The sequence below is a fragment of the Ochotona curzoniae genome, unplaced genomic scaffold (assembly GCF_017591425.1).
Source record: "Ochotona curzoniae isolate NIBS_2020 unplaced genomic scaffold, NIBS_Ocur_1.0 contig_3498, whole genome shotgun sequence".
Taxonomy (NCBI): domain Eukaryota; kingdom Metazoa; phylum Chordata; class Mammalia; order Lagomorpha; family Ochotonidae; genus Ochotona; species Ochotona curzoniae.
The window spans coordinates 12,927,518-12,952,034 of NW_024465885.1; the positions used below are offsets into that span (position 1 = coordinate 12,927,518).

At 40.1% G+C, this 24,517-nt stretch overlaps 1 protein-coding gene across 2 annotated transcripts in view; it reads right to left on the reverse strand.

Moving 5' to 3' along the window:
- Positions 1-24,254, reverse strand: part of TBC1D23 (TBC1 domain family member 23) — a 64,497-nt gene extending 40,243 nt beyond the window's left edge. The window contains exons 1-2 of one of the 2 annotated variants that reach the window (XM_040980575.1): positions 24,023-24,254; positions 3,256-3,367 (exon numbers count right to left, since the gene is read on the reverse strand). In XM_040980575.1, coding sequence (XP_040836509.1) covers positions 3,256-3,367; positions 24,023-24,075 — 165 coding nt within the window. In that variant the 5' untranslated portion in view covers positions 24,076-24,254. The remainder of the gene's footprint in view (positions 1-3,255; positions 3,368-24,022) is intronic. The other variant, XM_040980574.1, reaches the window with a different exon arrangement.
- Positions 24,255-24,517: the final 263 nt, after the last annotated feature.

Consider the following 24,517-nt stretch of genomic DNA (forward strand, 5'->3'; position numbering starts at 1 on the left):
CCTGTTTATGCCCAGGGAGGACAGCAGAGGATGGCCAAACACCTTGGGACCCTGTACCACGTGGTCCTGGAAGAGGCTCCTGTCTCCTTGCTTCAGATCAGCTCAACTCTGGCCATTGAGGCCACTTGGGGAGTGAGCCAGCAGATAGAAGATCTCTCTGTCTTTTCCTTATCTCTGTAAACATGGCTTTCTAATAATAATAAAAAAATCTTTTAAAAAGGAATTACATGAGAGATATATTTATATATGTAATTATTTCAAGCAATCACCTTACTTTTTTAAAAGTAAAAACAACAGAAAGTGTTTTTATTTGCGAGAAAAAGACAGATCTGTCATCTGCTAGTTCACTGCCCAAACGCCGTGATGGCTGGGCTGAGACAGAACAAGGCCAGTAAGCAGGAACTCCAGCTAAGCTGGCCACAAAAGCGGCAGTTACCCAGTTACCTAATCCATAACCTGCTGTTTCCCAGGACACACATTAGCAGGACGCTGGGGGAAGCAGACTAAAGGACAATAGGATCAGGTATTCTAATATCTCTAGAATATAATATTAAAAATGAAATGCACATTTATACCATTTATCATTAAAATTTATATAGAAGGGGCTTGGTGTGATAGCCTAGTGGCTAAATTCTCGCCTTGCATGCACCAGGATTCCATATGTGTGCCGGTTCATGTCCTGGCTGCTCCACTTCCCTTCCAGTTCTCTGTTTGTGGCCTAGGAAAGCAGTCGAGGATGGCCCAAACCCTTGGGACCCTGCATCCATGTGGAAGACCTGGAAGAAGCTCTTCGCTCCTGGCTTTTTGGATCAGCTCAGCTCTGGCTGTTGCAGTCACGTGGGGAGTGAACCAGTGTATGAAAGATCTTTCTCTCTGTCTCTCCTCTCTGTAAATCTGACTTTCCAACTAAAAAAAAAATCTTTAAAAAAAATGTCATTTGAAAAGCAGAGTTACCTAGAGAGAGAGAGATAAAAGAAAAAGCTCTTCCATTTGCTGGTCCTATTCCCAGATGAACACAAGGGCCATAGCTGGGCCAGTCTGAAGCCAGGAGCTCCATCCAGGTCTCCCATGTGAGTGGTGGGGACGCAATTTTTTAGGCCATCCTCTGATGTTTTCTCAGACATGGTATTAGAGAGCTGGACTTGAACAGCCAGGACCTGAACCAGCACACATAAGGGATGCAAGTATTATAGGCAGTGGCTAAACTGGCCATGTCACAACTTCAGTCTCCCGTACAATAATTTTTTTCTTTTTTTTCTATGTTTTTTTTATTAGTTTGACAATCTTTACATAGTTAATTAGGGTAAAAAGGTTCAACGGTTATAGGAAAGTGGGTAAGACTAGTATTTTTTCCATATTGTTTCCTTCATGTTTAAATGGGGGTATTAGGGGAGAAGGCCCACCCAATTTCCCACCCTCCCCAGGTCCTGAATGTAGGGCATGCTCTGAGGATCTTGCTCATGTGGTTTTGATATTTCAACAGTTATGAATCGCTGCCAATCTTGCCACTCCAAGCACTATGAGGTCTTTGAAAAATCCACTGATTGACATAGTCGATCATAGCTGAGATGGTTGGTTGACCTGTTCTGTCTTCTCTCTTTTCTTGGTTAGGGTTCTGAGTCCAGCATTTACATTAGGAAGATCTCCAAAGAAACTTTGAGGTGTTCTCAAACCAGATTCTTGTATGTGCTAGCAAGTACAGGGCCCGGCACAGTCTATCGCCCTGATCAGCTGGTGGTTGTAAGATTTATTAACTTATTTATTTGAAGTGCAAGAGCAAAACAGTGAGGGAAGAGACAGGTATTGTACCTGCTGATTTGTTCCCAAATGGCTGCAGTAGCTGGGTCTGAGGTTAAAGCCAAGAGCCAAAGAATTTCACCCTGATTTCCTGCATAGGTGATAGGGACTCAATGTCTGGGTTATTGTCCACTGCCTTCCTATGCATAAAAGCAGGAAACCAGATCAGAAGTAGAGGGACCAACTCACAATGAGCAGTCCAAGCTGGGGTTATCAGCATCAAAATCAGCAGCTTAATGTGCTGTGTACCCTGTCACCTGCTCTTCTTCATAATTTTTCAAGATTCATTAATTTATTAATTTTTATTAGAAAGGCAGATATACAGAAAGAAGGAGACATAGATATAGACAAAAAGATCTTCCATCTGCCTGTTCACCCCCCAAGTGGCTGCAACGGTAGGAGCTGAGAATTAAAAAAAAAAAAAAGTTGGTATACAAAAGAACAATGAACTGAGAAAATTAGAAAGTTTTTTTAAAAATATGCTCAAATGCTACATCGATGAAAAGATAGAAAGAAGCTTAAATGACATCAATTTAATGAAAGGGTAGTTTCTAGAATTCAGATTTAAAGAAATTATGTGTGGAAACACATGTATGGGAAGTAAACTAAGATTTATTTTACTTTTATTGGAAAGTCAGATATATAGACAGGAGGAGAGACAGAGATAAAAATCTTCCATCCACTGACTGACTCCCTCAGCTGCCTCAATGGCCAGAGCTAAGCTGACCCAAAGCCAGGAGCCAAGATCTTCTTTCGGATCTCCCATGCGGGTGCAGGGTCCCAAGGCCTTGGGGCATCCTCCACTGCTTTCCCAGGCCACAAGCAGGGAGCTGGATGGGAAGTGGGGCTGCTGGGACACAAACTGGTACCCATGTGGGATCCTGGGTTGTGCAAGGCGAGGACTTTAGCCATTAGGCTACCATGCTAGGCTGAATTAGTGATTTACTTTAAAAAATAAGCACAATACTTTAAGTTGATATGTATCTTTTCATAAATATATATATCTTTTTAAAATTATTATATAATCTTACTTCCAAATTAAAGTTAACACATACATTGGAGGAGAGCTGAAATGAGGAAAATAAGACAAGCAAATAGTTTATGACAGCAAAACCCAGATGCATACTTTTCTTTTTTTAAAATAAAAGCATAGCTGAAATCATTCCAAATAAGCAACTGCATATCCTTTTACTCACTGGTTTTATTTTCCTGTTTCATTAAACAATTCCTATCAAAATAATTTCTACCAAAAAATAATTAATTTCCCAAATCTGAACCATTCTGATAAAATACACCAACACGAAAGCAACACATATTTTAGCAACCTGTTTTATCAATAAACTTTCTACATGTAGCATACTCATTCAATAATAAAATCTTCAGTAATTCAGACAGCTCAAAATAACTTGAACATGATTTTTAAGGAATTTCATTTTACTCATCTGAGTTTTCAGTTACCTTCCACACTCTGGCCCTCAAGTCAGCAGGCAGTGGTCTCCCCTGAATTATATTTCTCAAAGTTTCAAGATCACAACCTCCTGCTTCCAGAGCTTCTTCAAGATCCTTTTCCCTTAAAAAGAAAACGTCCCCTTGTTGGTTAAGATGAACTTTTTACTTCATACATCTTCTCATTCAAGATCCAAATGTATGCATGGCCTATTAGGGCTATGACTAAGAAAAAAGATTCATGGCTGTCAAACGCACAAGGCTGAGGTAGGCAAGGCATTCGCAGATTTTGTTTTATTGCAGGGAAATTCCAGAGGTTTCATATAATTGAGCTACTCCTAGTTTGCACTAACAAATTTGCTGATGTTTGATTAAATTACAGAAATTGGAATGCAGAGGAAGAGATAAGAAGGGCAATATTGTGAAGTAATGGCAATTACAGCATGCATGGTAACAGTAACTTCATATAGCACTGTGTGCCAAATACTATTCCAAGCATTTCACAGGTGTTGTTTTTCATTCTCTCACCAACCTTGTTAGGTACATTACATGGCTAAAAACAAAAATGAAAAAAGGCTAAGGCACAGGAAGGTTCTGTACATTCATGAGGCAAGTGAATACAGGATCTTATAGTATGTTTAACAATGTCTAATAAGTAGAAGAGCCAGGATTCAAATTTTAACAGTCTGATCCTAAAATTTATGCTGTTCACCTTATTCTGCTAACTACTGGCCAGAAGCAGAAGCCATACCATTTAGCCAAGAATTCAAAGCCATGCAGCCTGATGCTATCTTAGCACTTAAGTGTATCAATTACCTGCCTAGAGCATTGCCTAACTTGCAACAAGTTCATATGTGTACATCTTAGAAGATATTTCTTTATTAAAAAGGCAGAGTTATGGGGGAGAGGGAAAGAGAAAGAGAAATCTCTCCCAACTGCTGTTTCATTCCCCAAAGGGTTGTAATGGCCAGGACTGCTCTTACGCCAGGGCCCAGGGCTTCTTCCCAGTCTTACACAATCCATGTAGGCTCCCAAACAATTGGATTATTCTTGGTTGTTTGTTTTTTTTTTTTTTTAAGTTATTTTTTAAACTTTTACTTCTTTTTACTATTATTATCATCACTTTATAATACAGTTCCATAAGCCCTGATATTTCCCTTATCCCCTCCCCAATTCCTTCCCTGCTCACTGAGTTCCCCTATATCATTACTATAATATAGCTCTCCATACACAGTCATATGTCCATCATTACCGGCATGCACAACGGCAGACAGTAAAACTTTCTATTGTCAAGATATAGTAAACAGTTTTATTGGGAGTCCATCTTTAGTCTGGAAGTAGAGACAGATACCGCATTGTATCTTACCATCTAGATATGACAGTCTCCATTACAGTTACTATACATCCCCTTAAATGAAAAGCCACAATACAAAATCAACAGCAGGAAGAAAAAGAAATTAACAATGCCAGTAAGTTAAATAACATGCTACTGAATGACTAATGTGTCTCTGAAGAAATGAATAAGAAAATCAAGAATCTTCTTGAAGAAAATGATGCTACTGTGTGATCTATGACTCAGTGAAGAATTTAATGAGAAAGGAAGTGTTCTGAAGAGATGAAACTAAAAAAAAAAAAAATCAAAAACCATGAAATAATTGCCACTGATCTTTGTTGGTGAGATAAGTCTCCTGCAGGCAACAATGGATTTCGTTTTTTTCTATAATGTTTGGTTGATGAGATTAAGCCATTTACATTCAGGGTTATTATGAATGGGTGATAATTTGGTCCTGTCGTTTTAGCATTGGATTATTCACTGATTCAGTATTCTGTTGTTATTTTACTAGGATGTTCTTCGCATTTGCCTTTGGTTTTGGTGGATGTTATTACTTTTCTCTGTCAAGAGAACATCTTGAAGTATCATTTGTAGGGCAGGTTTAGAAGAGGCATATTTTTTTAAACTTTTCTTTACTGTGGAAGAATTTTATTTCATTTTCAACGACAAAGGAAAGCTTTGGATACGTTATCCTTGGCCAACAACTTTTTTTTTTTCTTTTAGAATCTGGAATATGTCACTTCATTCTCTTTTGGCGTGTAGAATTTCCTGTGAGTTTAACTGGCATTCTTTATATGTCAATTGATTTTTTTCATGTGCACATTTAAGGATCTTTTCCTTATGTTCGATTGGAGAGAGCTTGATTAGAGTGTGTCGTGGTGATGAACACTTTTGGTCAACTCTGTTGGGAATCCTGTGCCCTTCCTGGATGTTGTTTCCCAATACTTTCTCTACATTAGGGACATTTTCTCTTATTATTTCACTGGATACAGTTGTAAACCCAGCTTCTTCTCTCTCTGCACCTTCTGCAACTCCATAACTCTTATATTTGGCCTTTTAGTAGTGTCTTTCAATTCTTGAACACTTTTTATGGCATGATCCTGCTCTGCTTCCAGCTTTTTGCTTCCCCCTGGTGACAGGAAATATCTTCGAATTCTGAGATTCTTTCCTCTGCTTGCTTCATTCTATTTTGGAGACTTTCCACTGTATTTTTAATTTGCTCCACTGTATTCTTCATTTCTGATATATCAGCTTTCATTTGATTCATTTCCAGTGTGACATATTCCATGAATTCCTTGAATGCCTGCTTTACGTGCTTCCTGTTGTTGAGAAGAAGCTTTCTAATGAGTTTTTTGAATTCTGTATCCCACATTTTCTCAATATCTTCCTCAGTGAACTCTGAGGTTGGCAAAGGGTTTTACTCCTTTGCAGGGGAGTCATCAATATTATTCACTGTTCTTTGTCTCTTCTTTTGCTCTTGGTCATTGTACTTCTGGGTTATCAGATTCTTCTCCTTGGGGCAGGTTTCTAAGCTCTGTCACCCACAGGTCTACAGTTTGATTTTACTTATTGCAATTGGCACACCGCTCTTTGTTTGCAGTCACTTGTGCCACTCTCTTCAGCAAGTTCCAGGTCTGAGTTCTTATGTTAGATTTTCACCATGATCTCCATAGCCCCAGCTCCTGGCTCACCAGTCTCTACCTCCTGTGATACCATGTTGAGGCTGCACCGTTGTCTGTACAACCTTTCTCTCACTTGCAGTTGGAGCAGGTCTCAGGATTAGGGAGACACCAGGTGTCCTCTATAGCTAGGTTGTTGGTGGTGCTGATCTTGCTGAAACCTGTTGGCTGTTAGTACTGAGGACCACACAGACCTATTTTGACCCACATGATGCCAGAGTTGGGATTAGTTTCCTGTGGGACCAGTACAATGCACTGGGCTAGAAGTGAGTTCTCACCAAGCTCAGTGCATGTGCAGCTCACTGTTGTCCCATTCAGTCTTAAATTCTTTGCGACACTGTAAGAAATGGCACCTGATGTGCCACTACTAGAATTCTTGATCTGCTGGCTGTCAGGTCTGAAGGCTACTCAGACCTGTCTTGGGTGGAACCTGTAGGATGCCATGTTGTTGCAGTTTGCTGAACCTGAAATGACTTCACTCCCAGCTCACTATCCTAAGACCGGAAAACTAGGATTTTGCATCATTTTTGTGATTTTGAAAAATACAATAACTTTCACTGCTCATTCTCTCAATCTGGCAATTTAAGTCTCCCATAATGACAGGATTCTAATATTAACTTAAAGAATACATTTCATAGTGTTTCCTCCTTAAAAAAAGGAATCCGAAGAAAATGTAATCACTTGGGAAAATGTCTCATCACAAACTATTGCAAACTCACATGAAAAAGAAGATAATTAGTAAATATACAAGGAACCTCATTCTTCTGCCATATGGTTACCAAAATGTTGGTAGTGGAAGATATTTCAAATCTGCTTCTGACTTCTGGTTGATAAAGCCTGGTGTTTACTTAATAATTCTAGCCAAAATATACAATTGTCAGAATTTGAAAAAAGTTTCTAATCATAAATGAAGATTTTTAAAAATTATTTTAGTTTATTTATTTTATGATACAGTTCCTTAGGCTTAGGTATTTCCCCTTCTCCTCCCCCAGACCCCTTCCCTCCACTGATTTTTCCTATATTATTACAATAGTATAAATAGTGTAATCCTTCAAGACAGTCATAAGTCCACTGTTCTATTTAAGTGTATCCTGACACTGCAGGTACAGACAATGGCAAAAAGCCCAGCATCCTATTATCCAGATACATTTAACAATTTCATTGGGAGTCCTCCTTTTATTTGGGAGCCAAGATGAATACTACAGCATATCTTCACTTCCTGGTATACTATTCTCCATTATTAAGTTCATCTATGAGAATACATGCATATACATGTTTACCTATATATCTACTGATCTTGTATTTTGCATGAAGGTTGCCGTATATCAGAGAAAACATGATATTTATCCTTATGGGATTGGCTTATTGAAGAAAATTCAATGCATTGTTGATAATAAAATAACAAAAACAATAAAATGTGTAAATGAAGTGAGGGACTGAAAATGTCATTTAATGAGATGAAATTCTGTGACCAAATAAATGAACTATAGTTTTCCTATTTTTAATGAACAATGCTTGTTTTATTTTTCAGTAACTTTGCCAAATCCCTTGCTATTACAAACAACAAAGTTAGTATTTGGGGGAAAAATGTCTAATCCTCAAAGCCCTTTTCAAATCACAGCGAGGCACAAGCACGATGCTGTTGATACAGCTGCTCTGTACTTTGATGCTGTCCCCAGGGAATCACCACTGTCTCTGGCAGTACAGTCAGAGCGAGCTTCGTTCGAGATCAGAAACTGGTACACCTTTGTAGATACTTCTCACAAATCTAAAGAATTAAAAATAACCCTACCTTCTGAGCAAAGTGTTCAAAGCTTCAGTTACATGCATGCCAACGTAAGTAAACTACGCACTTTTAAAGCAATAAAGAGCTAAAAACTTTTTTAAAAAAAATTCACAGAAGGATCAAGCAGAGATCACAACTCCACAGCAGCTAGTTCTGGACAAGCAATACATACAATTCCAACATACAAAAATAAAATGGATGTCTGGTGGAGTATGATTTTCTTCAGACTTTTCTTTGATCATGGGCAGCTTCATACTGACCTTACAAGTTAAGTGTTGGGACAAACATTGTAGACCTTCAGTTATGGTCTTAAAATAGGTAAGTACAGACTTTGTTAGAGTAAGCATGAGGAATATGTAACTGTCTCCCTTTCCCAGAAACTTCAGGGAAGAGCAAATTTAAAACTTTGAGTTATAAAGGAGAAATCTATCTCTTCCTGGTTTTATGACTCTGAAACTACAGAATATGTTGATTAGATAAGCTATTGTCAATGATTTCTCAATATAATATCTCTTGATATCATTTTTAAAACTTGAGTAAAACATAATAGCTTTTCCCCACATCTGATGTTTTATGGTAACACTGTTTAATCTATGCATTGTAACATAAATGGCTTTAAAATTTGGGTTAGACAAACAAAGCAACTGGATTCATACGGAATTAGTTCAACGATTATATTCAAGCTAGCAAATGAATTTTATGTCCCTTCCTCAATCAAAAGCTAAGTACTTTCCATTGCACAATGAACCATTTGCACAATGTTAAGGAGCTAAAACATGAATTTTCAAGCACTGCCAAACATAAGATGCCTTTTCAAACACTAACATGATGAGTAGATTCAACCGGTAATGTAATTATTTTCTAAGTAAACCATGTACTGAATAATATTCAAAACTATGATTTTTAGAAACATCTAAATTATACATGTTGTGTCCCCTAAACTAAAAAAGTTACAAAATATCTCACTAGGAAAAGAAAATGAGTATTCTGATTTTGCATATTATTCTCCCCCAATCACATTCTAAAAATTCTTTTCCCCATAAATTTTTCAAAGCTTATTATATACACGGTCTATCTGCAGTAATTAGGAAAAAAACAAGACTTATTTCATCTTTCTCTTCTCTTTTTTAAACATTTCTCTGTGCTTAGGAAACCCCATCCTCATTAGTAGCAGCTCATCACTTCTCTCCATTCTCTCCTAGTTTCTTGCAGCCACTCTTTATTTTGTCTCCAAACAATCCCCTGAGTTTTTCACATAAATGGAATCATTACAATATGTGGTCTCTACACCTTCTTTCATTGACTTAGCATGACGTTCTCAAGGCTCTCTGTGTTGCAGTAAGTATCAATACAAGTTTTACTATAAAAAAAATTCCACTGAGGGGGTCAAAGCTACAGAAAATAGACTAAGCTGCTTCCTGCAACACTGACATCTCCTACGGGCACTGCCTTGAAATCCAGCTGCTTCACTTCCAGCTCTGCTAACGTTTTTGAGAAAGCAGCAGAGGACAGTCCAAGCACTTGGTTCCCTGGATCCACCTTGGGGACAGGTAGGAAGCTCCCAGTTCCTGATTTCAGCCCAGTCCTGGTCATTGCAGCCACTGGGGGAATGAATTAGAGGATGGAAGCCCTCTCTCTCTCCACCATCTCTGTAACTCTGCCTTTCAAATAAATAAACTTGAAATATTCATCAGATTTTATTTTAACTTTGTGGTGATTATGATCACCTCTTCATCTTTAAGATAAATCTTGATAGGTCAACTGGCCGAAAGTACGTATAAGTCACACATGTAGATTATATATTCTTGCTAAGCAGGTCTGGAGGAGTTTAAAAATCTCATACCTGGGGCAGTCATTGGTACAAGAGTGAAGATATCACTTGGGGACAAACACACAGGGCACTCAGGTCTGAGTTCCTGCTCTGTTTCTGACCCAGCTTCCTATTGATACATACTCTGAGAAGCAGAAGGTGATGGCCCCAACTGAGTCCCTACTCTTTACTGGGAGACCTGGGTGGAGTTCTGGGTTCACGGCTTTGACCCAATTCAGTTCTGATAACTAACTGCAGGTACTCCAAGCATGAGCCAGTTGACAGAAGGTCTCTGTCTGCCTCTCCCCTCTGTATGTGTCACTCTGCCTTTCCAATAACAATTTAAAAACACAATTAAAAAATGAAAAAAACAACAACAAACCTCACTCAGAATGGCTATTACCAGGGGGCAGGCCTTTGAAGTAGGAATTGAGACACAGCTTGGAATGCCTGCCTCGCACAACAGAGTACCTGGGTTTGAAACCTGGCTCCTTTGCCTCGGATCTGGCTTCCTGCTGATGAGTATTCAGTGAGACAGCTGATGGTGACTCAAAGTACTTGGGTCCTGCCACCCACACGAGTACACAGACTGAGTTCTAGGCTCCTAGCTGTGGCATGGCTCAGCCTTTGGGTGTTGAAGGCATATGGGGAGCAAACAAGGACACTAGGGATCTCCATCTGCTTGTATGGCTAACTTCCTGCCTTCAAATAGATGAAAATTAATAAAGAACAAAAAGAGCAATTGCTACTAAAAAAACAGAAAATCACAAGTGTTGGAGACACTAGATACTAGAACCCGTGTGCACTGTTGGGAGGAGTATAAAATAATGTAGCCACAATGGAAGACAGTATGGAAGTTCCCGAAAACACTAAAAATAGAATTATCATATGATCCAGCAACTCCACCTCTGAACACATACTGGAAAAAGCTGAAAGCCGGAGCTCGGCTAAGTATTTACCCAGTCACGTTCCCAGTAGCATTTTTCACAGCATTCAAAATGGGCACATGTGTAAACAAAACAGGGTATACACACACACTAGGGTATCGTGAATCCTTAAAAAGGAGAGGGAGAATTCCAACATACGCTACAACATGGATGATTTACAAGACTTTACACTCTGTGAAATAAAACACTCATAAAATGTCTAATACAATTACAACACCATTTAGTTACCTAGAGTAGTCAAATTCAGAAGTGGAATAGAGATTACCGTGGGCTGAGGAAGAAGACACAGGTAAGTTGCTTAATGAACATGTTTCCATTTTAAAAACAGAACGAAATATGGGGATTGTCTGCACAACCAGGTTGAATGTTTCATACTACTACACAATGAAAAATAGTTGGGCCTGGTGCTGTAGCCTAGTGGCTAAAGTCCTTGCCTTGCAACCGCTGGGATTCTATATGGGTACTGGTTCGTGACCCGGCTACTCCACCTCCCTTCCAGTTCTCTGTTTGTGGCCTGGGAAAGCAGCAGAGGACAGCCCAAAACCTTGGGACCCTGCACTCATATGGGAGACCCAGAAGAAGCTCCTGGCTCCTGGCTTCGGATCAACTCAGCTCTGGCCATTGCAGTCACTTGGGGAGTGAACCAGCTGATGGAAAATCTCTCTCTCTCTGTCTCTTCTTCTGACTTTCTAAATAAATGAATAAATCTTAAAAAAAGAAAAATAGTTAAGATTGTAAGTTTTGAACATTGTGAGTATTTTGATAATAATTTCAGAAAGTCAAACCACTCAATATATCAGAAAAGTTTAGGACTTGTGGCTTTGTAGTCAGATCTGAGCTCCAATACTGTCCCAAATTCAGTGCTCTTGTGATCTCATATAAGGAATATATGTGGAAATACATATCTACCAACATGGAGTTAGCCAATGCTTATACACATAAAGATTCAAGAAACAGCAGCCATGAATGCTTTTATTACTAAACACAGCTACATTGTAAGAAATTAACAAAAACCCAAAATCTTCTATGAAAACTTAGACAATTTTGTCATATAAGACAGTAAAGTGAAAAAGTGGACTCAGAAATTTTCATTCCAAGTCATTTCTGGCATTAAAAACCATATAGAGGGGGCCCAGCGCGGTGGCGCAGTGGTTAAGGTCCTCGCCTTGCACGCCCGGGATCCTATATGGGCGCTGGTTCTAATCCCGGCGGCCCTGCTTCCCATCCAGCTCCCTGCCTGTGGCCTGGGAAAGCAGTCGAGGACGGCCAAAAGCTTTGGGACCCTGCACCTGCGTGGGAGACCTGGAAGAGGCTCCTGGCTTCGGATCGGCATAGCATCGACCGTTGCGCTCACTTGGGGAGTGAATCGGACAGAAGATCTTCCTCTCTGTCTCTCCTCTCTGTATATCCGTCTTTCCAATAAAAATGAAAAATAAATCTTAAAAAAAAAAAACCATATAGAGGGACTTGTGCGGTGGTCTAGCAGCTAGAGTCCTTGCCTTGAATGTGCCAGGATCCCATATGGGTGCTGGGAGAGAAGTTGAGGATGGCCCAAGGCCTTGGGACCCTGCACCTGTGTGGGAGACCTGGAGGAACTCCTTGTTCTTGGCTTCAGATTGGCACAGCTCCAGCCATTGAGATCATTTGGGGAGTGAACCATCGGATGGAGGATATTCCTCTCTTTCTGTCTATATACCTATATACATATATCCGACTTCTCAAAAAAAAATAATAAAGCCATATATACTATAATATATAATTATTATTCTCATCCCCAATATTTCCACTTATATTTATTTGAAAGGTCCTATACATGATGTTCTTATTTTCCCTTCAAAAAGTTACCTTCTTTGTGCCACAGCTCAACTCCATCAACAGCTGTCTCTACTCATCTCTACTTTCTTTGTCCTCTCAGCCAAAGCTCCCATTATGCTAAAACAGCTCTGGGCAGACTGCTGTTATCTGGCTCAATCCTCACCCTCTTACATAACTGCAACTCTCATCTTAAAACACTCTCCTTCAGGGGCCCAGCGCGGTGGCGCAAGTGGTTAAGGTCCTCGCCTTGCATGCCCGGGATGCCATATGTGCTCCAGTTCTAATCCCCGGCGGCCCTGCTTCCCATCCAGCTCCCTGCCTGTGGCCCGGGAAAGCAGTTGAGGACGGCCCAAAGCTTTGGGACCCTGCACCCGCGCAGGAGAGGTTCCTGGCTTCGGATCAGCATAGCATCGGCTGTTGAGCTCACTTGAGGAAGATCTTCCTCTCTGTCTCTCCTCTCTGTATATCCACCTTTCCAATAAAAAAATAATAAAAATAAATCTTTAAAAAAACTCACTCTCCTTTAAATTTCCTCTATTCTTCTAATCTATGCGCTGACTTCTTTTCTTCCCTAATGTAAAGTCTTTTATTTAAACTTTCAATAAATACATTCTGATAGACTATTACATTGTAGCCACTGTGTGAGGCACTGAAGATCAGCAGTAGATAGAAAACCAATTCTGCCACATGGCTATTCAAGGTTCTTGCCAAAGACCTGTTACCTAAATCCTGCTGAACAGGGGTAGGAGCTACATTTCTGGAGTGTAGCTCATTCAGACTTGTTTAGAATGTAAACTACTATGGCACAAATTAAACCATGACAGTTTAGGTCAAGATTGTTAAGAATTACTTTGAAGTTCTAAAATGACCAGCTAACAAACTGAAGCACTAGCAAATTGCACTGACAGTGAGTAACCATTTGCAATCTGCATGTGTCAAGTTGTGGTTTCATGACTTAATTTGTGGCACCATATTTCTGGGTATTTCTTCATGCCCCAGACATTAAGACATTAGCAGCAAAACTTTGTCTGAACTTATGTTGCAATTATCAGCAAGTTGTAACAAACAAGTAACATACAGAAATCCCCTAATTACTTCCTAAATATTCTATATGACATTTGAAATAAATGGAAAGACAGCAAATTCATTACATAGAAAAGAACAGAATTCAAAACACTAAAAATCATTCAAACTGTATAATAGCTTTAGCAGTGTAGGGAAATTCCCTATTAAATAATACAATCCTTACAGATTTTGTACATTAACAAGGATCTTGTGCCAAGTATACAAAGTGCTAAATCTAGTTCTCTCGACTCTACAAGCCAATAATTACAGCTATATAATTTCAGCACCGTACAAACTGAGAAGCTTTTAATCTTTTCCATAGATTTATTTTTGATCCTATAGTCTATGCAAATTAAACTGCAGCAATGAAATCAATGGCACCCGTTCCTCTGCTAACAAAAAGCTCAGGGGTTTCCAAAATAAAAAGAACAATTAAAAACAGTTTAACAACATGTGCAATGCAATACATTATGATCAGTGAAACAAGTGAATCTGAAAAGGACAAATATCGTGTCTTCTTTCTGGCATAAGGTTACATTCATGCAAAATACAAAACACACACACATACAGGTTAAAAGCATATACATATATTCTGATAGCCGAACTACACAATGGAGGCTAGCATAGCGCTAAGATGCACTGACGTATGCATCTCTACTTCCTCCTGAAAGTTAGAAATACCTTGACAATATGATACTAGACTTTCTGCCTTTGTCTAAATCCTTGATGCCATGATGCACTTGACGAGCAGAATGTGACTTTGACTCTTGCTGAAGGACTATACTACTTCAGTGACACAGGGGAAAATGGTGAGAGGGAACAGTGGGAAGGAAACAAGGGGATCCCTATACTTAACACTGTAACATGGAAAAAATAATAAAAATAATTTGAAAAAACTAAAGAATAATTTATTAACAAGTAGTTAACATCAGAGAATGCTCTAAATCCTCCTTTACTCCAACACTTTCTCAAAGTGTCCAATCAGCTTTGGAAAATACTGTTGTTCCGTGAGATGGCTTTCCAATCACAACCAATGACTACATTTGGGTTTTGTTCTATTTCCAAAGCAGTTCATCTGGAAACTGAAAATAAAGTGTCTTTTGCCTAAGAATTGGATGAAAATGCCAGAAAACTAGAGGGGGGGGGACATTACAAATAGTACAAACTCCCACTTTAAAGTATATTAACAAAGTACCACCAATGTTCCTTTTCTTCAAATCATCACTTTTGGGCCTGGCACAGTAGCCTAGCAGCTAAAGTCTTTACTTACACACGCCAGGATCCCATATTGGCGCCGGTTCTAATCCTGGCAGTCCTGCTTCCCATTCAGCTCCTTGCTTATGGCCTGGGAAAGCAGTCATGGATGGCCCAAAGCCTTGGGATCCTGCTGTACCTGCGTGCAACACCTGGAAGAGGCTCCAGGCTCCTGGCTTCGAACTGGCTCAGCTCCAGCCATGCGGCCCGTTGGGGAGTAAATCAACAGACAGAAGATTTCTCTGTTTTTCCTCCTCTCTGTATATCTGACTTTGCAATAAAAATAAAATAAACCTTTTTAAAAAATCATCACTATTGAACATGAAGTGATAACACAGAAACATCTGGGCAATTCTTTCTAACAGTATTTCCAAGAAATACACATAGGATTTATTTTTATAAGCAAGGTCCTCAGACCTCAATGAAGATTTAGTTCACAGAACAAGATTTCACTGACACTCACTTTATTGACTAAATCTAAACAGAATTTACAAAACGAGGCTCAGGAATTTCTGGTGTTCAGTTACACGCCTATATTAGACACATTCTTCCACACATCACTTTTATAACTCAAAACCAAAGACAGAAACTCCTTAAAAAGGAAATGTCACAGGAATTTTTAAATGCAAATTTCTCATGCCTCCAATACCACTGAGAAAAAAGTAAAAAATGACTGAGCTGTTAAAGTTACTACTCACATGTCATAAATGCTATTAAAATACCAAACAAACTAATTCTATTTTAATACATGATATCAACACATAAAGCCAAGACAATGACTTATATGTTAAAATACACAATTACCTAATGATGTTATATAAACGTATTTATTAAATCCACAATATAGGGGCAAGCATTGTTACATGGTAGTTAAACCATTGTCTGGCGAAAGATGGAATCCCAATGAAACTGTTGGACATGTGTAGACAATGGGATGCTGGACTGTCTGACGTTGTCTGTACCAACAATGTCAGGGTACACTTAGATAAGCAACTAACAGAATTATGATTCCTTATGAAGGACTACACTATTGCAACAAAATGGGAAAAATCTGACGGGAGTGGAAGTTTGGGGGGGGGGGAGAATCCCAGCCTACACAAAACTGTACCACACAATTCAAAATTAAAAATAAAAATTTATTTTTTAAAAAAAACACTGTCTGGGAAACCCGGACCTCACATCACAACGCCTGGAATAAAAGTCCTGCTTCGAGTCTAGTTCCTCCTGTCAGAGGCAGCAGGCGGTGGCCCAAGTGCATGGGTTCCTGCCACATACCTAAGAGACTCAGCAGGAGTACATGGCTTCTGCCTTTGGCCTGGTTCAACCCCACCGCTGACCCTTGTGGTGCTGGCAACCCAGGGGGCACTGAATCTAGTCACTGCTGCTCAATTTTGGATTCAGCTGTCTACTTACATGCCTAGGAAAGCAACAGCTGATGGTTCAAGTGTTTGGGCCTGCAAATCCATAGAGGAAACCCGGAAGAAGCTCTTGGCTTCCAGCCTTGGGTGGCTCAACTAGCTCCCTTGTGGCCATTTGGGTAAAGAACCAGCACATGGAAGATCTCTCTCTCTCTGCTAATCTTATTACACGATTTTTTTTTTAGCGAGGGGAGGGGAGAGCAAGGATTATGAGAACATAGTACCAAGAAAACACAAAGGTATAACACATAACACAGTCAATTATGTCCCACCATGTCAAAATTTGCTCCTTCTTGCCTATGTATACAAAAGAGACAATGTGGTACACAGCTTACATGTATCTATACAGCACTAACGATGTCTCCGATAACCAATATGCACATACACTCAACAGTTCATATCTGTCTCCAGTGATGTCCAATGCAGTGCATGTGAGACACACGACGGGTCTTCAAAAGGTTCATGAAAAATTGTGAAAAAAACTACACGTGGATTCCAAAACTGTCTCACACAAAAATGAATTGTATTAACCTGTTATAATATGTTTGTGAACGGGATCTAGTTTAAGAAAGTAAGTAGGGTAACACATTAGTTTGAAAAGAATCCCTATCAAAAGCAATATGAGTTCTGTTAAAATTGAAGCAAAAACAAACATCAAATTTATGATGAAGGGTGGGTAAAGGAGTGGTGAAATCACAGATGCATTATAAAAACGTGTGGAGAAATAATGCCTCAAATAAACCAGCTGTTACAAATGGATAAATCACTTTAAGAAGAGACAAGACAACGCTGAAGACAAATCCACAGTGTAGACTATCCACCTTATTTTGTGCAGAAAAGTTTTTCAAGTAAGAAAGACTGAACTGACATAATAAAATTTCTAAGTCCCCTGGGTCATCCAGAAAGGACTATGTGGCTGGGTATGTTCATTACCAAAATGTTTTGAACTTGATGGAGTGGAGCTTATGCTGCAAAATATACAGTTTTATCTTATAATTCATTTTCCACAAATGCTCTAAATCTCCTCATATGACATATATGAGGCAACCAATTTTAGTAAAAATCCGAAGAGGCACATACTTAAAATTCAGATCTTCCAACTGGATCCGTCACATGGCCCTCTAAGCCTGTCTCCTCATCTCTAACACGGCAGTGACAATAATTCCCAAGCTCACTTTCTCTTACACTGCTTTCAGATATGCATGAAACGGCCTATATGAACATTTCTCTCTCATACACAAAGCAAGCTTCTATGCAAATGTATGCTATATTCTTCTATTCCCTAGCTGAAATTAGTACACATCATCATAACAATGAGTTTTACGAAGTAAACTATTTTAAAAGACAACGGAACACACTACAGCATTCCCTACTTAATTACGATAAAGCAATGTCAATTAAATGATAAAAAGAAAAATTCCTGCATCCTTCAAGAAAAAAAATGAAGACTTGAAATAAATTATATAAATAGTCATTTCTGTGGCTCAGGTAAGGTAGATATTTAAAAATTAACATACAATACAATTTAGGATATAAGTTATAAGTTCATTCTAAGTGGCTTTTACTTCTATTTCCTCAAGAAACAATTTGATCTTTGAATTTAATGAAAGGAATCCAATTGCCTTCCAATGTAATTCTTAGCATCTAAGTCATTTCAAGTATGACCTCTTCTCAAATTTCATACTTTAAACCTATTTTCTTATGCTAGAGCATGGAATTTCCCAGAAAACCAGTATTCAGATATTCCCAGAACGTATTTTTATACATTATTCCTAGATAATAGCGAAGAAATTAACGTCAGTAAGATCTATATGAGAACACATACATAAACATTTTGCATACACACACTAAACCTCTATACAAATGTATACTATAATCTCATGTATCTAAATAAGATCCCATTGTGTACAGTTCTGGTTTTAAAAGGGTTGCAAATTTCTCTAAAATCATATACTAACAGCTTGAATGTTACCAGTATTCAGTGAATGCTTTCTGAACTATGAATACTTTGCTATACTTTATTTTGCTTTCTGCTTAATATATGAGAGCAAGGCCTTTCGTTTGTCTCAGGTAGAATCCGCATTTCAGCAGTAAACAGTAGAAATGGCTTCTCAAGCACGCTTTTTCAATTCTTTTCCAAAGAACTCTACTCATGGCTATCATGTGCAGCTCATCTACCTGGAAACTCACCAATTACCTGATACACCTAGCTCTAATTAAACAGGGGATACACCTGTACCTCTGCAGCAACCGCATGTAGAGGAAAATGAGTTAAAGCGAAATATTTTGAACATTTTTAAGCTTTACTTAGTTGAGAGGTGCAGGGCAGTAGAGAGCAGGCTCCCGTGCATCAGCCCACTCCAATGCCGGTACTGCCTTGGGGCTGTCGTTCAGAATTCAATCCAAGTCCCCCCTGGGAGTGAAAGCCATCACCTATTTTCTCCCACAGTCTACACGGGCATAAGGCTGCAAGTAAGGGACTGTCTGGAGTCAATTCCAGCCATCCTTGCCAGCATTTTAACCACTAGACCAAATGCCTGCCCCTCAGATACATTTATATAACACGGAAAAATAAACTACTAACTCTAACTTGTGGATATAAAACAAGCAAAAATTCTAGACATGAATTGCTATTTAGGGCTTGCTTCTAAAAACTGTGAAATCTGAATTACAATTATTTAAAAAAAAGATTTTCATGTAAACAGTAACTAAAATAATTTATTTCCTTTTTTATCTGTCTTCTAGTTATAGTTTATGCAACCAAAGAACTGTCACTTAGTATCCCTTAATTCCACAAATAAAGTTCATTTTCTTTTCTTTCTTTTCCCCTAAGGCAACCCAGTCACACAGTTGTCAACATTTTTTTTTAAGAATTATTTTTCTTAAACAAAAGATCTCTTTTTCTTTCGTACTGAATGTATTTCTTGGTTAAATGCATCATTTCTGAAATTGCAATCAGCACATCCTTCGCTGACATTTTAAACCCTTCTTCATACTTCAGTGCTTAGCAAGTGGGAGGTATTTACAGAATGTATGAAATTTTGAGAAAGAATCTACTATTCTGTAAGGAATTTCTATTCACATCTCAAATTAATACAACAGAATCTTACTGTGGAACTGATAGTTTTATAATTTTAAGGAAAGTTTAGCAATAACCTAATATTTTAATAAGTGAGAACCACAGATTGAAAGTGAGTAACAAGCTCATAATACCAATAGTTGTACAAGCGAAAGGTATGCCAAGAGATTTTTAAATCATGACTTTGTGTTACTGGGAATTATTCAGGAAGAAAGCCTCAGAAAAATGAGAACAAATATTTAAACTGAAGGCTAGTTTTTTGAACACTAAGAAGATTAAATTTATCACTGTTTGATCTTACATATCCAGATTTTCAAAAAGTGTATTTGTTTTAAAGTTAAAATATTTCAAGTCCATTAAAAATATTTTTGAAATGTTTCCACTACATCCTTTGGCTTATATGGCTGAAATTGTAAAAAGCAAGGGAGCAAGAAAAGTTTCTGATTACTCTGACTTTTCATAAAAATGAGCACTGTGACAGCCATGAGTTCACGAAAACACCAGTCAGGAAATGTATAGGAAATGGTAGCTTTGTATACTACATACAAGTTTATACAAAAATCTGTATTCATTCACTCATGTATGCATTCAATAAACATTTACTGAGCCACCTGCTGTCAGCCACTGCTCTTGAGAAGTTCACTTGTAAGCAGCATTAGGTCATGTAATTAAATAACCGATACTTTTGGTGGCATCATACATATATATATACATATATATACTTCACGTGCACATACATATATGCATATATTCATACTTCACGTGTACATACATATATGCATATATTCATATAAACACATTGTGTGCAATGTAATATATAAAATATAAATTCATTTGACCTACTAACTCTGACATATATATCATCTAGCACCTCACTAACTAAAGTATGGCCCATGAAACAGAACTGCTAAGTCAGAAATACAGAATCTCAGATCCCACTTAAAACCTACTGAATAGACTCAACATTCCAACAAGTTCTCCAGGTAATTCCAATGCAAATTCAAATGTAGGAAATCAATTATCTATAATCTAAATGAAAAACAGTAAAAACACGAAAGTGAAACCATACTCAGTATCTTTAAGACCACCTCTTGTAAACCACTTTAAGCAGCAGGGAAGATGCTGGCACTGCAGTGTAATGGGTTAGGCTGCCACCTGTGACATGCTGGCGATCCATATTAGAGTGCTGTGGAGCTCAGGGGCAAAGCGATCACTAAGTCAACAAGACAGCGAGTAACAGTCAAGGTCACTGGGTTATATGTGGCGAGCAAGATGGTGGCCAAGGACAGAGCCTGGGCGTGAACCAGGGCAGGGGACAAGTCTGTTCAAAGAAAGGCCTTGATTGGCCAGGGCCATTTTGCTCCCCTGCCCCTGGCCTATGGGAGGTGGCTTCTGCAGTCCTGCTCCTGGTAATTGGCTACTAGTTCTCCCTTCCAGGAATTCCTGGCCTGAAGCTATTCGTTACCCTATATACGAATTTGTACTCCCCAAATAAATTGGAACTGCTTAGACAGAACCCCTGTCTGTCTCTCACGCGCTGGGAGGCTGGATGGTGGGCAGCGGGCTCACCCTCTCTGGCAATGGAGTACTAGAAGAATCTGTGGGGGAGACCCCGCAGAGTGCCATTTCTGGTCCTGGCTACTCTACTTTCAATCCAGCTCCCTGCTAATAATGTGCCTGGGAAGGCATCAGAGCACAGTCTCAGTCCTTGGACCCCCTGGATCCACATGGGAGACCTAGAAGTGGTGCCTGGTTGCATGCTGGCCCAGCTCCAACAGGGTCGTTTGAAGAGTGAAGCAGCAGATGGAAGACATCTGTCTCTTCCTCCCTCTCTCTTTAACACTGCCTTTCAATAAGTAATATGTAAATCTTTAAAAAGAACGTAAAGGGGCACACATCTGGCCTAGCAGGTAAGCTGCTGGTTGGGATACCAGGACTGCATACAGGAATGCCTGGGTTTGGATCCTGCTTTGGGCTTCAATTCCAGCTGTCTGCTAATGCAGACACTGGGAGGTCTCTGCTACCTATGTGGGAGACCTAAACTGAGTTCCTTGCTCCGGCTTTTGGCCTGGCTGAACCTCAGCCATTGCAGGCATTCGAGGAATGAAACAGCAGATGGGAGCTCCATCAGTTTCATTGCTTAGCCTCCCCACCCCCAAAAAAGGCCACACACACACACACACACATATAATGGCAACAAGTTCAAATACCTAATCTTGGTTTAAAACAGTAACAAGTTCCCATTCTGTAACTACTCACTCACCAAGCACTCCCAGAGAAGAGGCTTGACTGAACCTGTGACTCACAACTCCAAAGGTCTTTCTTGCCTCTGTTAAAACTCACTTCCAGGAACTGGTGAAATGAAGAATATACTCATAGCAGAATATATCATAGTACCTCCATTAATAAAAATAAGACACAATAAAATGGGATGCTAGATCAAGGACAAAGAAATCCTAACAGGAAACAAAAACTACCTTTTAACAACCATTCACTCCACGCCCCTTGCTCAAAATCAGCTTTACTTAAGAACTCCCCAAAGACATCTTCATTCTAGAAACATTTCCCTGCAGAGCCCTCAATTAGGGCCCTACACTTAACTCACTCAAAATAGTAACATGTCATAAATGCCTAGGTTGTTTTCTGAGGTTTTGTAATGTCTACATCACCCATTTTTTTTTAAATGTCCCTATAACTTTGTTGAAAAATTCTTTTAACTGTTTTTCCAGACTTACTTTTCTGCATCTTTTTGTCTGTTAACTCTAGTTATTCTCTAAGCAAATCAGTGGTTTTCTTGCTTGTGCTATTACTTCATGCAGAGATCTTTCCCTTTTTTGATTTGCTGCTAGTGGATACTGCATGTCTGAAATGTGGCTAGACCACATTCAGATGTAAGGTAAATGTATAATGTGCATTTGATTTTGAAGACTTGGTACCAAAACAAAAGTCAAAATTATCTTGCTCTCTTTAAAACAATTAGTGGCTAAAGTCCTTGCACAGCTAGGATGCTATATGGGTGCCAGGTCTAATCCCGGCAGCTCCACTTCCATTCCAGCTCCCTGCTTGTGGCCTGGGAAAGCAGTTGAGGATAGCCCAAAGCCTTGTGACCCTGCAATCGCGTGGGAGACCCGGAAGAGGCTCTGGGCTCCTGAACTGGATTGACTCAGTGCTGGTCATTGCGACCACTTGGGGATTGAATCAGCAGAGGGAAGATCTTCCTCTTTGTCTCTCCTCTCTGTATATCTAACTTCCCAATTAAAATAAAAGTCAAAATATTGAGCTGGATAAGTTAAATAAAGGAGATCATTAAGATTCGTCTTACCAGTCTCTATTTAATCTTTAATGTGGCTACAGGAAAAATAAACACAGGTGTGCCTTCCTTCTTCTGGACAGCACAGGTCTAAATCACACTTTTCTTAAACACCTCTGCTTTCATGATGCCTCCCCAATGACTCCAACTAAAAGAGGTTTTTGCCCCACCATCCCCTAACATTTGCAGTCACACTCTCGCAGAATAACACTGATTTTACCTTACAACACTGTGTATGCTGACAGGTTCCTGGCTCCAATATTGGCCAAGAGAAAAAAAATCTCATCTAGGTCACTATGAGTTTTGCTCCTACACTTTGGAGAGTACATGCACGACGGTAATATTTAATGTCAGTTAATGAAAAAGTGGAATTTCTCAGTTGCTAAATTATCCTTCAGTGATGACCATTCTTCTCCCCAAAGGATATTCAAAGACTACCTGTGTCTTGTACTATTTTCCGGTAAGCAGACAGCCAGTGAGCTGGACAAGGATACAGTGGACAAGCAAGCCTCAAATGAACATGCTTACATCACTGGCAAGAACTAGGCAAGCCTGGAAAGCATACTCTTCAAAGACGTACGACGTTATCATCCCTAACAGTGTACTGTGAAGATCAACTTTCAACAGAAGAACCTTCCCAAGATGGTCACCACTTCAAAAATAAAACAAGTGCATATGCAAGAACAAAGTCCCACATGGCGGGCAATGCTTAGAAATCGAGCTGTGAGAGGAGTGATGGAAAAAGATGGCTCATGTGAGAGGGACGAACTTAAAATGTGAAGCGGGATTTTAAAATAATAAAGGGGAGGAGAGAAAGCCCACCACCAACACTCAATTACATGGAAAGGATCCATCCTGGGTGTGTCTTGTCAACTCTGAACCTTGAAGCAAAGGTCTTGCTCATTTCAAAATACCTCTTCCTCCAAGCCGACTGTCGTGCCTGAGATTCCCATCCAAGAAGCTGCGACTCCCCCAGCCTGGCTCCTGCCAACCCAGCCCAAGAACTGCCATGTCCAGCAGAGGTTGGAGAGTGGTGTGCGGGGGACGAGGCTCGGACCTGGACGACTCCCACTGCCTTCCAGTCCTGCCCCAGTCCCCTGGCCCTGGGCAGCACCGCACAGCCCGGACCCTACAGGCAGAGGGGGCGGGGCAGGCCACCGCAGACCCGGCCGACGACGGCTTCCCCGTTTAAATGCCGGCGCCAGCCGGTGTCTCAGAGACCCGCAGCACGCTGAGGGGGTTCAGCAAGGGGTCACAGGGCACCAGCCCAGGCTTTCACTCACCAGCCGTCGCCACTTGGCGGTGACAGCGGCAGGACTTCTTCTCCTTCCGCCATTGCTGTTGACGTCCACGTCACTTTGCCGAAAAGTGGACCAGGCGCCCAGACAGACTCTGAAACCCAATGTCGTAAAAGGTCTTCCCAAGTCCGGGATTTGAGCTTCTCCTGAGGGAAAGACAGAAGGAGGGGTTAGGGAAGGGCGGAACTGAAACGTCACGACGCCCCGAGGGCGAAAAGCAGCGTGGGACGCTTGAGGGCGGAGACTTGGTGAAGGAAGCTGCCCGTCCGAAGACTACAAGTCCCAGGATGCCGCGGGGCCGTGGGCCGGACGGAGTGGGTGGAGCGTGTGAGGACGCGCGTCCCAGTAGGAGGCCCCCGGCGTCTGGAGCTTGGGTTCTCACCTGCTGGTTAGCGTCTGCATTCCAATTTGGCGTCGAACTTAACCAAGTTAAGACTTTCAGTGAGAGAGGAAGGGTGGGAATTCACGCGGGGAAGACGA